Genomic DNA, 14,977 nt, shown 5'->3' with positions numbered 1-14,977 from the left:
CAGCTGTCTAGAACGAAGGTTTAAATATGTCAGCACTTTTCTTTCTAATCCCATTTTTAAGGGATTTTCTCTCTATAATAAAAAAATATTCTCAGTTAAAACTTGACAAAGTTGCGAACTATAAAGAAAATTTATTGTATTTACAAAATTTTATAAAGATTGATTTAATTTATTTTGAATGATACAGTTATAATTCAAATAAAAAGGCTTACATATTTGTCCATATAACTCTAAAACATTGAGAAAACTTAAGTTTATGCCACAATTAATGCATATTATGGTCTAAGTCTAGGATTTTCAAAGGAGCCTAAGCAATTGGTTCAGGCTCCTTTGAAAATCCTAACCTTATTGTTTATATTATTTTGGAGGGAAAATTAGCCCCACAATACAGCTAAAGTATTCATAGTCTGTGTAGCAAAATCAAAATTAATTAATTTTGATAAAGATCTTTCTCTAGCCACTAAACTTCTGATCAAAAATTCCACACTCTAGGTTTTTTGGCATAAGATTTTTAATATGCACAATTAGTCATACTGTCTATAGATGGTGCCTGCATATCACCTATAAATACCAGTCGTTAGCCTTGTCTTTCTAGATCTGCTTTTCAAGAAGAGCAACAAGCTTGAACATCTGTGTTCAGCCTTCCTCCCAATGCTGACCTGGTTATAGTTACTTATACAGAGACTCCTTCTCCAAGGGTGTGAAAGTTTTTTAGTAGAAATTTATAATATTTCCACTTACAAGAATGAAGTCAAGTGGAAATTAAATCCATTCTGAAATATCTCCAAAAAGGTTAGCCCAGTGGATTGTCCATTGCTTATTATCACTTTTCCTCAGTAACTCAGGTCTCAAACTTTGTTTTTTGTTTTTTTGCTTGTTATAGCCATTTTGGCTTTACATCTTATTCTGAAGAATACTTGGGTTATGTTCATCCCTCTACACTTTGATTTCTTCATTCAGATATTTTCCCTAGTGACTTCTCTGTTCAATGGGATCTACATTTAGTTTTGAATAACTGGGTAGCTCTTTCTTTTTAACCCATGACTCTTTTCGGTCACAACCAATTCTGCATGTGTAACCAACACAAATGTGTATAAACATATGTTTGTTTTTCTACAGCACTTTGGTATTTCTACCACTTTCTTTTTTGTGGTGGAAAGTTAAGCTTTGTGGTCATGAATTTAAGCTTGCACTTTACGCTAGCATTATTAGCTACACACAGTAGGCAAGTCTGATGTCAATTTTAGCAAAGATGATTTTCAGTTTTATTCTCTTTAAAACTGGAGGGGACTATGTAATTCTCTCAGACCTGAGTTTTCCAAAGTAGTCTTTTCTATAGATCCATGCTTATCTATCATCCTTCTCATTTGCCTGGGGGTGGCGTGGGTCTTCTGAGCAAGCAGTTTTAATAACTCGAAGGACGAGCTAACTTACAGAGCCTTTCATGCCCACTTTAAGGTACTTCTGCAGTGCCAGAGAGTGTAAAGCTGCTTTAGGCTTAATCTACACTAGGAGGGTTTTGCTGGTTGTACTACACTGGTATAGTTAAACTGCAAAACCTCTTGTGGTGTAGACACAGTTATATTGGTATAAAAGTGCTTATCCCAGTATAGCTTATGTCAGTTTCCTGACTGCAGCTATACTAGGACTTTTACCAGTATAACTATGTTGGCAAAAAATCATACCCCTTACCAAAATAGCTATGCCAGTAAAACTTTTTAGTGTAGACCTGTCCTTCATGTAAATGAGATTCAAGCACACAAAATACAAAAGAGTTATCTAAATACCATATGTCATGGTGACAGGCCATATTTGAGCTAGATAGCAAGTTTGGACTGTACACTAGTTTTGATTTTGCTGTCCAGTTTGTTTGGTGCTAACACCTACATTCTTGTGCTTGGGATAGGGAGACTGAAAACACAAGTATGTAACTTTTTTACATTTTATTTTAAATGAATTTTCCCTCATTTAAAAGTTTGCCATAGGTATAATAGTTAATTTTTGGATAATGACTGACAAACAAAAAAACAAATTACAGTGAAAGGGAAAAGGAAAATAAAACAAGGAAAAGTAACGAAACAAAAACAACTTTGTTAAACTCTGCCTCTAACTGTTGGTCAGACTCCTTCATTCGCCACTGTTCTCCAGATTCCTCTCTTCGTCCATCTTCTCCTGTTGGATTTCCTTCTTGGCAGCAGCTGTCCCAGGTCTACCCTAATTATTTTCTTTCATCTTCAGCAACAGGCAAACAGTTGTATATAATTGTAAAGGTTTATGCTTACTAAATGTGCCAAATGATTTTAATCTGATTTCTCTCAGTTCAAGTTCAGCAAGGACACCTGACTAAAATGCTTCCAGTTGAGAACTCCTAGTGAATTCCATAAAGATCTTAGGCCCACAGACTTGGTTCCTTTGTCAGAATAAAGAAAAGAAAAAACAGGAAGATGGTCCAAAGAAAGGTGGCTCAGATCTCTGAAATGAAGATGGAAAAATAGAATTAAATAGCATCAGAGTTCCTCCAGAAATGGATGTCATTTTGGTACTGTTTTGGTACAGGGAGACGCCACAAACATGAATATTTAAAGGGAACGCAAGGTAGCATTCCAATTGTTTTAGAATTAGCTTATTAGCTTGTTACATAAACCCATTCATACGAGCCATCTATGTGTAGAACTCCCCTGGGCTTCAATGGGAAGTCTAAACAAGGAGCACTTGCAGGTTTGTCTTCTAGTTTGCAACAAGAGAACTTACTCCTAGAAGTCCTTTCTTGGTTCACTTTAAATAAGTTTTTTGTAATTGAAATATCTCTTTTCGCTATGACACATGAAATACAGTATCAGGTCTACATTTTAAATCTTATTGTCAGATTGCTCCCTGGTCTGCATAATTTGATGCTCCAATACCCTAGAGCATTGATTTGTGTAACAGACTGCTTTGGAGAACTCCAGTTAAAGTTCAGTAATCCAGTTATAGTATAACTAGAGTGAGTTGTAGTTACATCATTGCAAAACAGATAACAATAACGACTTTGAGGACATTCTGTTCTCTTAAGTAAAAGATTGTCTGCCCCACTTCCTCAAAACATACTATTTTACTTTTTAGAAATTGCTTTATTATACATATATTTACCTAAGATATCAGAAAAACGCAGTAGGACTGGTACAGTCTCTACAATGAATGATATATGTGGGGTAAGGCAGGTTGTTCTATTTACATTTAACTGAAAAAATTGACCTAATAGTTTAGTCTTTCAGGAAAATAGCACAATGTCTAGGCTTTTGTCAGTTTATGTCATGATCTAAATCTTCTCTGAGCACACACATTGGTTTTATCTATAATAGGGTTTTGGATAGCTCATTCATAGGCATTTCTATGGCATCCATTATGCTATCTGAATAATTTTCATGTTTGTTGCCTTAAATTGGTTACAAGAGGAGTATAGCAATCATTTTATGTGTTACAGAAATGAAATATGTTCCCATGAAAGTTTTTAATACCCTGTTCATTAACCAGGTTCAATTAAAAATAATTCTATCAGAATTCCAAACTGTGAAACCCCCCGAAAAAAATCTGTTTTCTGTCCTTGAACGAGTTTTCATGGTATGAAAGTTGAACAGTTACTGAATCTGATCTTTGTTGACCATTGACTTTGCTACCATGTATCATAAATCTTCATGGAACAATTAGCATTTTAAGTATGCTTAGTACACATACATTTTTAAGACCCGTTAATATGTGTAGTGTACTAAGCATACTACTTTTTCATTAGGCATAAGAATTTTTTTTTAAAGTCAAGAATGGAAACTCCTGCAAGAATGAGTCACACTGGCCTATCCAATCAACAGGTGTGTAGGGAAGTCATTAACCTGCTGTCCTTTCTTTCCCCCCTCCTCTTTGGTTTTGTTTTTTTGTTTTGTGGTAGTCTGACCCTTGGTTATCATTGCAGAACTATGGAGGTGCAATGAGACCGCCACTGAATGCTTTAGGTGGGCCTGGAATGCCTGGAATGAACATGTAAGCAAAATAATAAACTACTATCACATTTATAAAAGTAATCTTTTCCTTTTAAAAGAAAAAATAATTGTGACATACATAGTACCAGGGAGAATGTATTTTGATTAATTAACTAATATTAAGAGTTGTGACAAAGTAAAGAAACATCACAGCAGTTTCACTCTTGTGCAAAGCATCTTTTACAGAATTCTTTGTTTTTTCCTTCCAAGTCTCTTTCTAAATGTTGGGTTTGTTCTACAGGTCAGGGTTCATATATTTGCAATATCTTGTTAGTGTGCCCACCATATTCATCTGTAGATTTGTAAAGAGCCTTGATATTAATTAGGTTTGAATGTTTATTTCACTGATTTAATAGTAACAGAGTTTGCCATCAATTCACACACAAAAAGAACATTTTAAAGAATAGTAAGGTTGTGATTCATATCTGCAAAAGCAAGGAAGTACATAGTACGGACAGAAACACACCATTGTCTTTAAATACATCATCACAAAGGATACACATTAAAAAAGTGTGTAATCTCCACTCTGTTGTATCAGTTTTATGCTAATGTAATCAGTGAAGTTACACTTCATAAAACCAGTGTTATGAAGTGGAGAATCAGGCCTGAGATATTTTAATGTACTACTGGCATTCAAGGACTTCTGGGGCTAGATACTCAGTTGGTGTAAACTGGTGTACACTGATTTACACCAGCTATGGATTGGATCCATGGAGTATCATCCTCTCTTGAAATATGAAGATAACTCCTATTTTCCAAGCCTCCAGAGCAACTTCAGATGTCAAACCACTGTTTTGGTTAATAATAATGAATAAGTTGAAGTTGCACCGAAGCTAAGGCCTTCAGTGCAACTCTCCGTTATCAGCTCCCGCACTGTGAAGCACAGCCCCTGCCAGCATTGCTCCTCGCCTGCCCCAGGCTTGAAGTTTGGGCAGGGAGGGGGACACAGCCTTCTAACCCCCAAACTACGCCATATTTAAAAGTAGGGGGCATGGCCCCCTGGTGCCCCCAGTTCCAGCACCATTGCCCCTCCTCACTTCTACAAAGGCTCCAGTGCCCTTGCTTCAGTACCATACTTGTGGTTGAGTTAGAAGAGTGTTTCTTAACAAGTTGGTCATGACCTCCAGGAGGGTCAAGAAAGGTAATCAGGTTTGCAAAGAATCAAACATTTTATTACAATGTAAAGCAAGGGAAATCTCACTCCCTTCTCCACACACCCCCTTACCCTTCAACAGATCAACAGACCGACAGAGAAAGACACACACCAAGGCTTATCGTTAATATATTTTTACTCTTACTTTTATAGTAAACTGGAAGGGAATCATGAACATTTTTTATTGCAAATAAGGTGTTGCTGACCTGAAAAGTTTGCAAAACACTGAGTTAGAACACATCTTGCAGAGAGACATCTGATCTTGATTTAAAGATTTCAAGTAATGAAAAATCTGCCACATCTTAGATATATTGTTCTAATCTTCAGGCAGTTCTTGCATTTTTGAAGCAAATAAAATAAATTTAAGGTTTGTGTTACTTTACTATAGATGTCTTCTGTTGCACTGAGGACAATTATTGGAAATTAATATAGAAAAAATAACTAGATATTTGAAATCAAGTGTAGGTACAACACAAATTGTAGAAAGGGTCTCAAGAAAGAGATTCCAGCAAAGGAAAACAAAACTAAACTATTCATTACAAAATTTGTTGCTATTTAATAACAAAAAATTAGAAATAGAAGCAAAAAAAAGTATTTTGAGGATACTTGTACACATGAGAGAGACCTTATATAGGAAAAACAGACAAACAGGTTGCTGTCTCAGAAAGGAGCTCCTCACCTGCCAGTTAGCAGAAAATGAAACGGCCATGGTTGAAGTACAACTTCTATATCTCAGCAGTAGGTAAGCATACTTTCTCTTGTGTTGAGACAGTTACACATGTCTAGTTGTAACACTGTCAGACCCCGGTCATTGGGATCAAACCTGGGACTTCTGGAGCTTAGTGCATGAGCCTCTACTGCATGAGCTAAAAGCCATATGGCCGTTAGCTAAGGCTGTAGAGCAGACTCATTAATCTCTCTCTCTTTCAGTGGTCTCAGTGCCACTAGATGGGACAGAACACCACACCCAGGAGGTGTGTGAGTTATACAGCCACACAGTGAAGCGGGAGGGAAGAAGGGGCTTTCTTCTCACCTTGCACTTAAGAGTTACCCAGAATTGTAGCTCCTGTACTTGAAGTACTCAGGAGCTTCTATATGACATAAAGAAGGCATGAAGTAGCCACTCATAGCTCCTTCTCCCCATGCTTCAGCCAAGCATATGCTGTGCTCCTTAAAGGCTATTGGTAATTAACGTCCCTCTAGTGCAACTGAAAATGGAAGCAAAATATCTGTCATTATTCTGGGAGGCGTGGCTTCACACGGCCCTTACCACACACTGTGCCTTAAAGGCACAAGCTAGCCCAGAGTGCTCGTATTAGAAAGCTGTGCTTTAGGGTATTCTGATCCCTGTCATGTGCTGGATCCTGGACCTTGGAAAGGAGTTCTCTTATATCTCTTACCTTCAGAGAATCTGATTTATCAGTAAGAAATTTTTCTCACATTGTCAAAGTGAGTAATTTTTCTCTTACTATCAAATGGAGTTACGTACACATATCAAAAGGAGAATAGAGGCTTAACTCTGTATTTTTTGCTTTTGCAGGACATGAAGTGTGAGGTCCAGCCTTAAAGTTATTGATGTCACTTGTACATGAATTTCTTTAGCATATAAGTCCTTGTACTGTGATATCATAGCACAGATGTATTGTACATATTAACACTAACATTCAGTTTCAGTTATAGAGAGCATCTAAGGATAATCCACATCCAGTAGCAGTAAATGGACCCAGATGTTTTAGCAATTCCTCCTTTAGATTATTCCTTACAATTTATGCAATGCATGATGCTAAGCAACATCTGTGTATCTTATCTTCTGTACTTGTATTTCCATAAAAGATGGCAGCTTCCTTATTGCCTTATGCAGGGAGCATAGTTTAATTTGCATTTCCTTTTATGCAGGCATAAACTTTTTTGAGTTCAGTGGGTTTGGCCCTCTGGCAGCATTAAAATACGAAGATGTAGTTATTCTGCAAAGCCAACAGACATTTTAAAGTGTAATGTCTCCTCTGTAAGCAATTAGAGGGTAAAACTCAAAAGGCAGCTGTCTTGGTAGGAAGCTAAATATCTACCAAATAGCATTTTTGAAATTTTTCCTGGTGTTGCTTTGGCTAAAAATAATTCATACTATGTAATCTGTTATGACAACAAAACTAGCCTGAGAACTTCTAGACAGTGTTTCATCCCAAAAGGACATTTTTCTTAGTAGATGTAGCATTGAAAAATAATTGCTTACATAGCCTAAACTTCAGTATTTCAAATGTGATATATATTTATTTCATGCATCTTTTTAAAGAAAAAATAATTACAGTGAAATCTGCAAGTGCCCATGTCAGAGTTTTCATTATAAACTCACTTCTAAGGGATATAAATCTCGGCTATCGAACTTTAAGCCCAAATTTGGCATGATAAGTCTTTGTAAGGCAGTATTTTTTCATAAAAAATGGAAGCAAAATAGCAAATTTCAGGGGATAATGTTACAGTTCGTAAGCTTATTTTAATGGCCAGTATGAACCAGACTGTTTAAAAGGTGCTAAGAATGTTTCAGTGTATACCTGAAGAAAAAAAGAATTTCCACTCACTTTTTAGCTCATAGGCTTCCTTTATAGAAAAGCTAAAACACACACAAAAATAGGTATTCAGGCATTTGGTTTAAATTATTCAATATTCTGATAGAATACACTCACGCATAAGGAAACTGAAATATTGAACATTTTTTCAAATACTAGTACAAATAAAAAATTTGAGACTTATTTTCAAGATGACAATGAAAATTGATGTCTCCTGATTCACTGAAGGAAACATCTGGGTTTGCGTTAAAGGGGTCCTCAAAGAGGTAACATCCATAAGTTCTGTAAAAAATGAAAGTATGGAAATGATGACTGTGTTTCTAAAGAATGCTATTGTAATCAGACATATGAGTCTTCCATATGTAAAAGATTACATTGTGAAACTGGTACATTAATAGTAATGTTTTATGAATATGTTGACAGTTTCATAATAAACATCTATTAGAAGAAGGGGGCGGGGGAAGCTGCTCACATTGCTTTAAAGAACATTGCAGCTGGCTAATTTTAAAAAACAACCAATATTCAACTCCATATAATCATGTACCTCCTCGACAGAATCTGCCATGGTGCTTCTTGTAGCTTTCTACATAGAAGTTTCCCCTATGACTTCAAGTAAATTTGCAAAATCCAGGACCTTGTCAGATGCAAGATGAGCTTTCACTTAGTCTGCTTTATACTTTTTAAGTATTTACATTAATCCAGATGTAGGCGGGTGGTAAAGCACTGGAATGGGTTACCTAAGGAGGTGGTGGAATCTCCATCCTTAGAGTTTTTAAGGCCCGGCTTGACAAAGCCCTGGCTGTGATGATTTAGTTGGTATTGGTCCTGCTTTGAGCAGGGGATTGGACTAGACCTCCTGAGGTCTCTTCCAACCCTAATATTCTGTGATTTTATGTATTCTGTGTATTTTTCTTTACATCACATTCAATTTTGGGGGGTGAAAACAAAGTTACAATATTGTCACATACACACTTTCTTATATTGAAAACAATTTGATTTTTATAAGAATAAATTTAAAGCTTAAAACATCCCAAATTATGAGGAACAATCATTATTTTTATTTAACAAATTTCAGTATTCTTGTGGTATTATAGATAAGTAGTACATAAATGCTTACTTCATAGAATCATAAACTTTAAGGTCAGAAGGGACCATTATGATTGTCTAGTCTGACCTCCTGCACAACGCAGGCCACAGAATCTCACCCACCAACTCCTGTAACAAACCCCTAACTTCTGTCTGAGCTATTGAAGTCCTCAAATTGTGGTTTAAAGACTTCAAGATGCAGAGAATCCTCCAGCAAGTGACCCATGCACCACGCTGCAGAGGAAGGCGAAAAACCCCCAGGGCCTCTGCCAATCTACCCTGGAGGAAAATTCCTTCCCTACCCCAAATATGGTGATCAGCTAAACCCTGAGCATGTGGGCAAGACTCACCAGCCAGACACCCAGGAAAGAATTCTCTATAGTAACTCAGATCCCACCCCATCTAACATCCCATCACAGGCCATTGGGTATATCTACCACTAGTAGTCGAAGATCAATTAATTGCCAAAATTAGGCTATCCCATCATATCATCCCTTCCATAAACTTATCAAGCTTTGTCTTAAAGCCAGATATGTGTTTTGCCCCCACTGCATCCCTTGTAAGGCTGTTCCAGAACTTCACTCCTCTGATGGTTAGAAACCTTCGTCTAATTTAAAAGTCTAAACTTCCTGATGGCCAGTTTATATCCATTTGTTCTTGTGTCCACATTGGTACTGAGCTTAAATAATTCTTCTCCCTCCATGGTATTTATCCCTCTGATGTATTTATAGATAGCAATCATATCTCCTCTCAGCCTTCTTTTGGTTAGGCTAAACAAGCCAAGCTCATTGAGTTTCCTTTCATAAGACAGGTTTTCCATTCCTTGGATCATCCTAGTAGCCCTTCTCTGTACCTGTTCCAGTTTGAATTCATCCTTCTTAAACATGAGAGACAGAACTGCACATAATATTCCAGATGAGGTCTCACCAGTGCCTTGTATAACAGTACAAACACCTCCTTATCTCTACTGGAAATACCTCGCCTGATGCATCCCAAGACCACATTAGCTTTTTTGACGGCCATATCACATTGGCGGCTCATAGTCATCCTGTGATCGACCAGTACTCTGAGGTCCTTCTCCTCCTCTGTTACTTCCAAGTAATGCGTTCCCAGTTTATAACAGAAATTCTTGTTATTAATCCCTAAATGCATGACTTTTCACTATTAAATTTCATCCTATCACTATTACTCCAGTTTACAAGGTCATCCAGATCTTCCTGTATGATATCCCGGTCCTTCTCTGTATTGGCAATACCTTCCAGCTTTGTGTCATCTGCAAACTTTATTAGCACATTTCTGCTTTTTGTGCCAAGGTCAGTGATAAAATGATTAAATAAGATTGGTCCCAAAACTAATCTCTGAGGAACTCCACTAGTAACCTCCTTCCAGTCTGACAGTTCACCTTTCAGTGTGACCTTTAACCAGTTCCTTATCCACCTTTCAGTTTTCATATTGACCCCCACCTATTCCAATTTAGCTAATAATTCTCCATGTGGAACCGTATCAAATGCCTTACTGAAATCGGAGTAAATTACATCTACTACGTTCCCTTTGTCTAAAAAATCTGTTACCTTCTCAAAGAAGGAGATCAGGTTGGTTTGACACAATCTAGCTTTTGTAAAGCCATGTTGTATTTTGTCCCAATTACCATTGACCTCAATGTCCTTAACTGCTTTCTTCTTCAAAATTTTTTCCAAGACCTTGCATACTACAGATGTCAAACTAACAGGCCTGTAGTTACCCAGATTGCTTTTTTTTTACCTTTCTTAAAAATAGGAACTATGTTAGCAATCCTCCAGTCACACGGTACAACCCCTGAGTTTACAGATTGATTAAAAATTCTTGCTAATCGGCTTGCCATTTCATGTGCCAGTTCCTTTAATATTCTTGGATGAAGATTATCCAGCCCCCCAATTTAGTCCCATTAAGCTGTTTGAGTTTGGCTTCTACCTCGGATGTGGTAATATCTACCTCCATGTCCTCATTCCCATTTGTTGTCCTACCATTATCCCTAAGCTCCTCATTAGCCTCATTAAAGACTGAGGCAAAGTATTTGTTTAGATATTGGGCCATGCCTAGATTATCCTTAACCTCCACTCCATCCTCATTGTCTCGTGGTCCCACTTCTTCTTTCTTTGTTTTCTTCTTATTTGTATGGCTATAGAACCTTTTACTATTGGTTTTAATTCCCTTTGCAAGGTCCAACTCTACATGGCTTTTGGCCTTTCTCACTTTATCCCTACATGTTCTGACCTCAATAAGGTAGCTTTCCTTGCTATCCCTCCCATCTTCCACTCCTTGTAGGCTTTCTGCTTTTTCTTAATCACCTCTCTGAGATGCTTGCTCATCCAGCTTGGTGTACAACTCCTGCCTATGATTTTTCCCCCTTTCTTGGGATGCAGGCTTCTGATAGTTTCTGCAACTTTGACTTGAAGTAATTCCAGGCCTCCTCCGCCTTTAGATCCACAAGTTTTTCACTCCAATCCACTTCCCTAACTAATTTCCTTAATTTTTTAAAGTTAGCCTTTTTGAAATAAAAAATCCTAGTCACAGATCTATTTTTGTTTATCCTTCCATTTAGTTTGAACTGAATTAGCTCATGATCGCTCGAACCAAGGTTGTCCCCTACAATCATTTCTTCTGGGGTCCTCACTGCTTACCAAAACCAAATCTAAAATGGCATCCTCTCTTGTCGGCTCGGCAACTACTTGGTGAAGGAATCCATCAGCTACCGCATCCAGGAAAATCTGAGCCCTATTATTATTACTAGCACTTGTCCTACAGTCTATATTTGGGAAGTTAAAGTCTCCCATGATCAACAATTACCATTAGTATTTACTTCTTTAAAAACATTAAAGAGGTCGCTATCCATATCCACATCGGATCTCGGCGGTCTATAGCACACCCCATGCACTATCCCAGGGCAGGCTTTAGTAGCTTTCTTCTCCAGTGTGATGTTTGCCCAGACAGACTCTGTCTTATCCATTCCATCACTTCTTATTTCTTTACAGTCTACCTCATCATAGATATACAATGCTACTCCACCACCTTTGCCTTTATTTCTGTCTTTCCTAAACAGCACATACCCTTCAATACCCGTATTCCAGTCATGACTACTATTCCACCATGTTTCTGTTATCCCTTCTTTCTGTTCTATTTCACTTCTTGCACCAGTAGCTCTAGTTCCTCCCCGTTTTGTTACCTAGGCTCCTCGCATTAGTGTACAAACATCTTAATTTGGGCCATTTGGCTTCACTCACATTCTTTACCCGATTGGGCACATACATTCTACTGCCAATATTACCTATTAGATTGGTATGTACACTGCCCTTCCGCCTTATGTCCATTCTCCTAACCACGGCTGTATCCTTTCTTACTTCGTTTTCTTCCCTCTCAAAGAGAATAACTAGCGTGGAGGTTACCTGGACATCTCCCAACCATCTCCCCCGAATTCCTAGTTTAAAGCTCTCTTGATCGGTTATGCCATCCTCCATCCTAGAAGTCTATTTCCCTCCCTACTCAGGTGCAGTCCATCCTAAGAGAACAGTTCTCTGTCCATGAATGCTTCCCAGTGGCCATACATCCCAAAACCCTCCTTATAGCACCACTGCCTGAGCCATCTGTTGAGCATCATAATCTTGTCACATCTTTTTTTGCCCTTCTCTAGGAACAGGCAGAATCCCACTGAAGATCACCTGAGCCTCGATTTCCTTTAGCGTCTTCCCCAGCCTGGCATAGTCTCCCTTGATATGTTCCAGCGAGAATCTAGCCATATCATTTGTTCCCACGTGAAGGATAATCAATGGATTCTTTCCCACTCCCGTTAGGATCCTCTTCAGCCTCAGGTCCGCATCCCGTATCTTAGCACCCAGCAGACAGCACACCCTTCTGTTCTCTGGATCAGCTCTTGTTACAGGCCTGTCTATTCTTCTCAGCAATGAGTCCCCAATCACGTAGACCTGCCCTTTCCTGGCGATGGTGCAATTCTCCAGTCTATCCCCTGTTCCATCTGGCCCCAAGTCCTCTCGATTCCTATTGTCCCCTGTAATCCTCTGCAACCCATCCCGTATCCTCCTGGGACTCATATGTGTTGTTATTTCCATTGACTCTTGCCCTCTTCCAATAGGACTATCTGCTCTTCTCTTTTTCCTTGCCCTCTCACCTTCAGTGACCATCTGCTGTGCCCCTTCTTCATTTTCCAACTCCGCAAACCTGTTCCTGAGCTCTATTTCTCCTTCACTGCCCTGTCTTCTTCTCTGCCTGGTTCTCCTAGTCACATGCTTCCACTGTCCACTTTCCTCACCCAGCAGTATCCCCTCAGAGTTCTTTGGTCCTGCTTCCATCTGCAAGTCTGAGCTTTTCCCTTCAGCCTCCTCATGTCTTTGTTCCATCATCCACTTGAACCCCCTTCTAAACTCAGCCAGGGTCTCCACCTGCATCTCCAATCCTAGGATCTTCTCTTCCATCAGCTCTATCAGGCGGCACTTCATGCAGGCAAAATTCTTTTCAGGTACCCCCTCGAGGATCATGTACATGCCACAGCTTCTACATCCAGTCATCTTCATTGTCTTCCACTACTTGGGTCACGACCACTGCTGCCTCTGTGTCTGTCATAGCCTTCTCACCTAAGTCCTGTTAGTCTGGGACTCAGTTTAGGAAGAAATTTAAGCCTGTATACAACTTGCATGCTTAGTTAAGTACATGTTTTAGTACCTTTCTATTGGGCCATACTGTAGGTAGACATTCACCACATATGTAGTACTGGCTCCAAATTTGTATTATGGTGTCAATAACCAGAATACAACTAAAAATACTCCTTATGAGGAATCAATTGTCTTGAATCTTATCAATAGCACATTTTACTGTCTTTTTAATATTACTATTCCATAATAATTCAATTAACCCATATAATGCTGTGTTTATATAACATTGGGCCAAGTGCTGCCCTGTGCAGGAAAAAAACTATATAGGGGCACAAACTTACATTTTCTTTCAAGTCACGCTGCTGGGGGCGTGGGATTTGCCATCCTGCAGAATACACAGGAGGGTTGGATCCCTAATTTGCAGGTATCTATGATCTGTGAAAAACTCCAGTGTCTCCCACACTGCTTTCTATACCCCTGGGATCAAAGCTCTGAAGGAATTGTTGTCATGTAGTTCCTAGCAGATGGTGTCTTGAAAAGTACAGAAGTCCACAATATATGATTTAGCCACTGAGATATGTCTAGATATAACTGGTGAGCTTGTGGTGACAGACATAATCTTTTAAGAATAATTTTGTATAGTATCTGGTAAACTGTTTAAATGCTAGTGGTAGTTTAGCTATGATCTTGTATTAGTTTAACACTAAAACAAGGTATACTTGTAGTTTATAATCACACTTTACTGCAGTGAAAAATGATGATGCTACCAGAAGAGGCCAGCAAAAGATAGCAGTTTTTAAAAAAGCATATTCTACACTGGGAACAGATTGTGTTCATGTTACACCATAGAGCTGCTGACCTTTAGATTCTTGGTAGCAGAGTTGACCAGAAACCAAACTTTGTTTGGTTAAATCCTCATCTGTCATTTTATATTCTAGGGGTCCAGGAGGTGGTAGACCGTGGCCAAACCCAACGAATGCCAATTCTGTAAGTAAATATTCAAGTGTGTTGGACAGTATCCTATGTTTGAGGAGTTATTCCTCCTTAATATGCCCATGTACAGAAAAAAAACCTATATTCAGCAAATAGAATAGTGCAGGCCATATTTTGTTGCCCTCTGTACTATTTTTTTCCAACCCTAATGCATGGGTTCTCCAGCTTTTTTTGCAGCATGGACCACATCTTAATAGAGAGCTTGTAGTAGACCACCTTTCCTCCCACTCATGATTGTGCAGACCATCTGCTCTCCTGTTCATAATCACATAACAGCTCTGAGGCAACTACAGCAAATTGCCCAAAGGAAAAATTAACATTAGCATAGTATTTAATATATTTTTAGCTTTTTCAGTGCAATATAACACAATAGAATAGGAGTCAGCACCATCTGACTAACCAGCTCTACATAGACCACAGTTTGATAAGATGTGCTCTAATGTATCGTCTGATGGCTTATATGTGGAAAAAACATACTAATTTCTGTACCACTCAAATCATAAAATCATAGTGTAATTTCTCAAA

The 14,977-nt window shown here is 38.4% G+C and overlaps 1 protein-coding gene across 7 annotated transcripts in view; it reads left to right on the top strand.

Annotated features, from left to right (window-relative positions):
* Positions 1-14,977, top strand: part of SSBP2 (single stranded DNA binding protein 2) — a 273,747-nt gene that overhangs the window by 211,289 nt on the left and 47,481 nt on the right. For all 7 annotated transcript variants that reach the window (XR_012158937.1, XM_073344389.1, XM_073344396.1 and 4 more), the window contains 2 exons: positions 3,947-4,014; positions 14,398-14,446. Coding sequence is in view for 6 of the 7 variants with exons in the window: in XM_073344389.1 (XP_073200490.1) it covers positions 3,947-4,014; positions 14,398-14,446 (117 nt within the window). In the remaining variant the exon portion in view is untranslated. The remainder of the gene's footprint in view (positions 1-3,946; positions 4,015-14,397; positions 14,447-14,977) is intronic.

The sequence above is a fragment of the Lepidochelys kempii genome, chromosome 5 (genome assembly GCF_965140265.1).
Source record: "Lepidochelys kempii isolate rLepKem1 chromosome 5, rLepKem1.hap2, whole genome shotgun sequence".
In the NCBI taxonomy this organism is placed as follows: domain Eukaryota; kingdom Metazoa; phylum Chordata; order Testudines; family Cheloniidae; genus Lepidochelys; species Lepidochelys kempii.
Note: the sequence above shows the minus strand (reverse complement) of the source record. Positions and strands in the feature narration are given on the sequence as shown.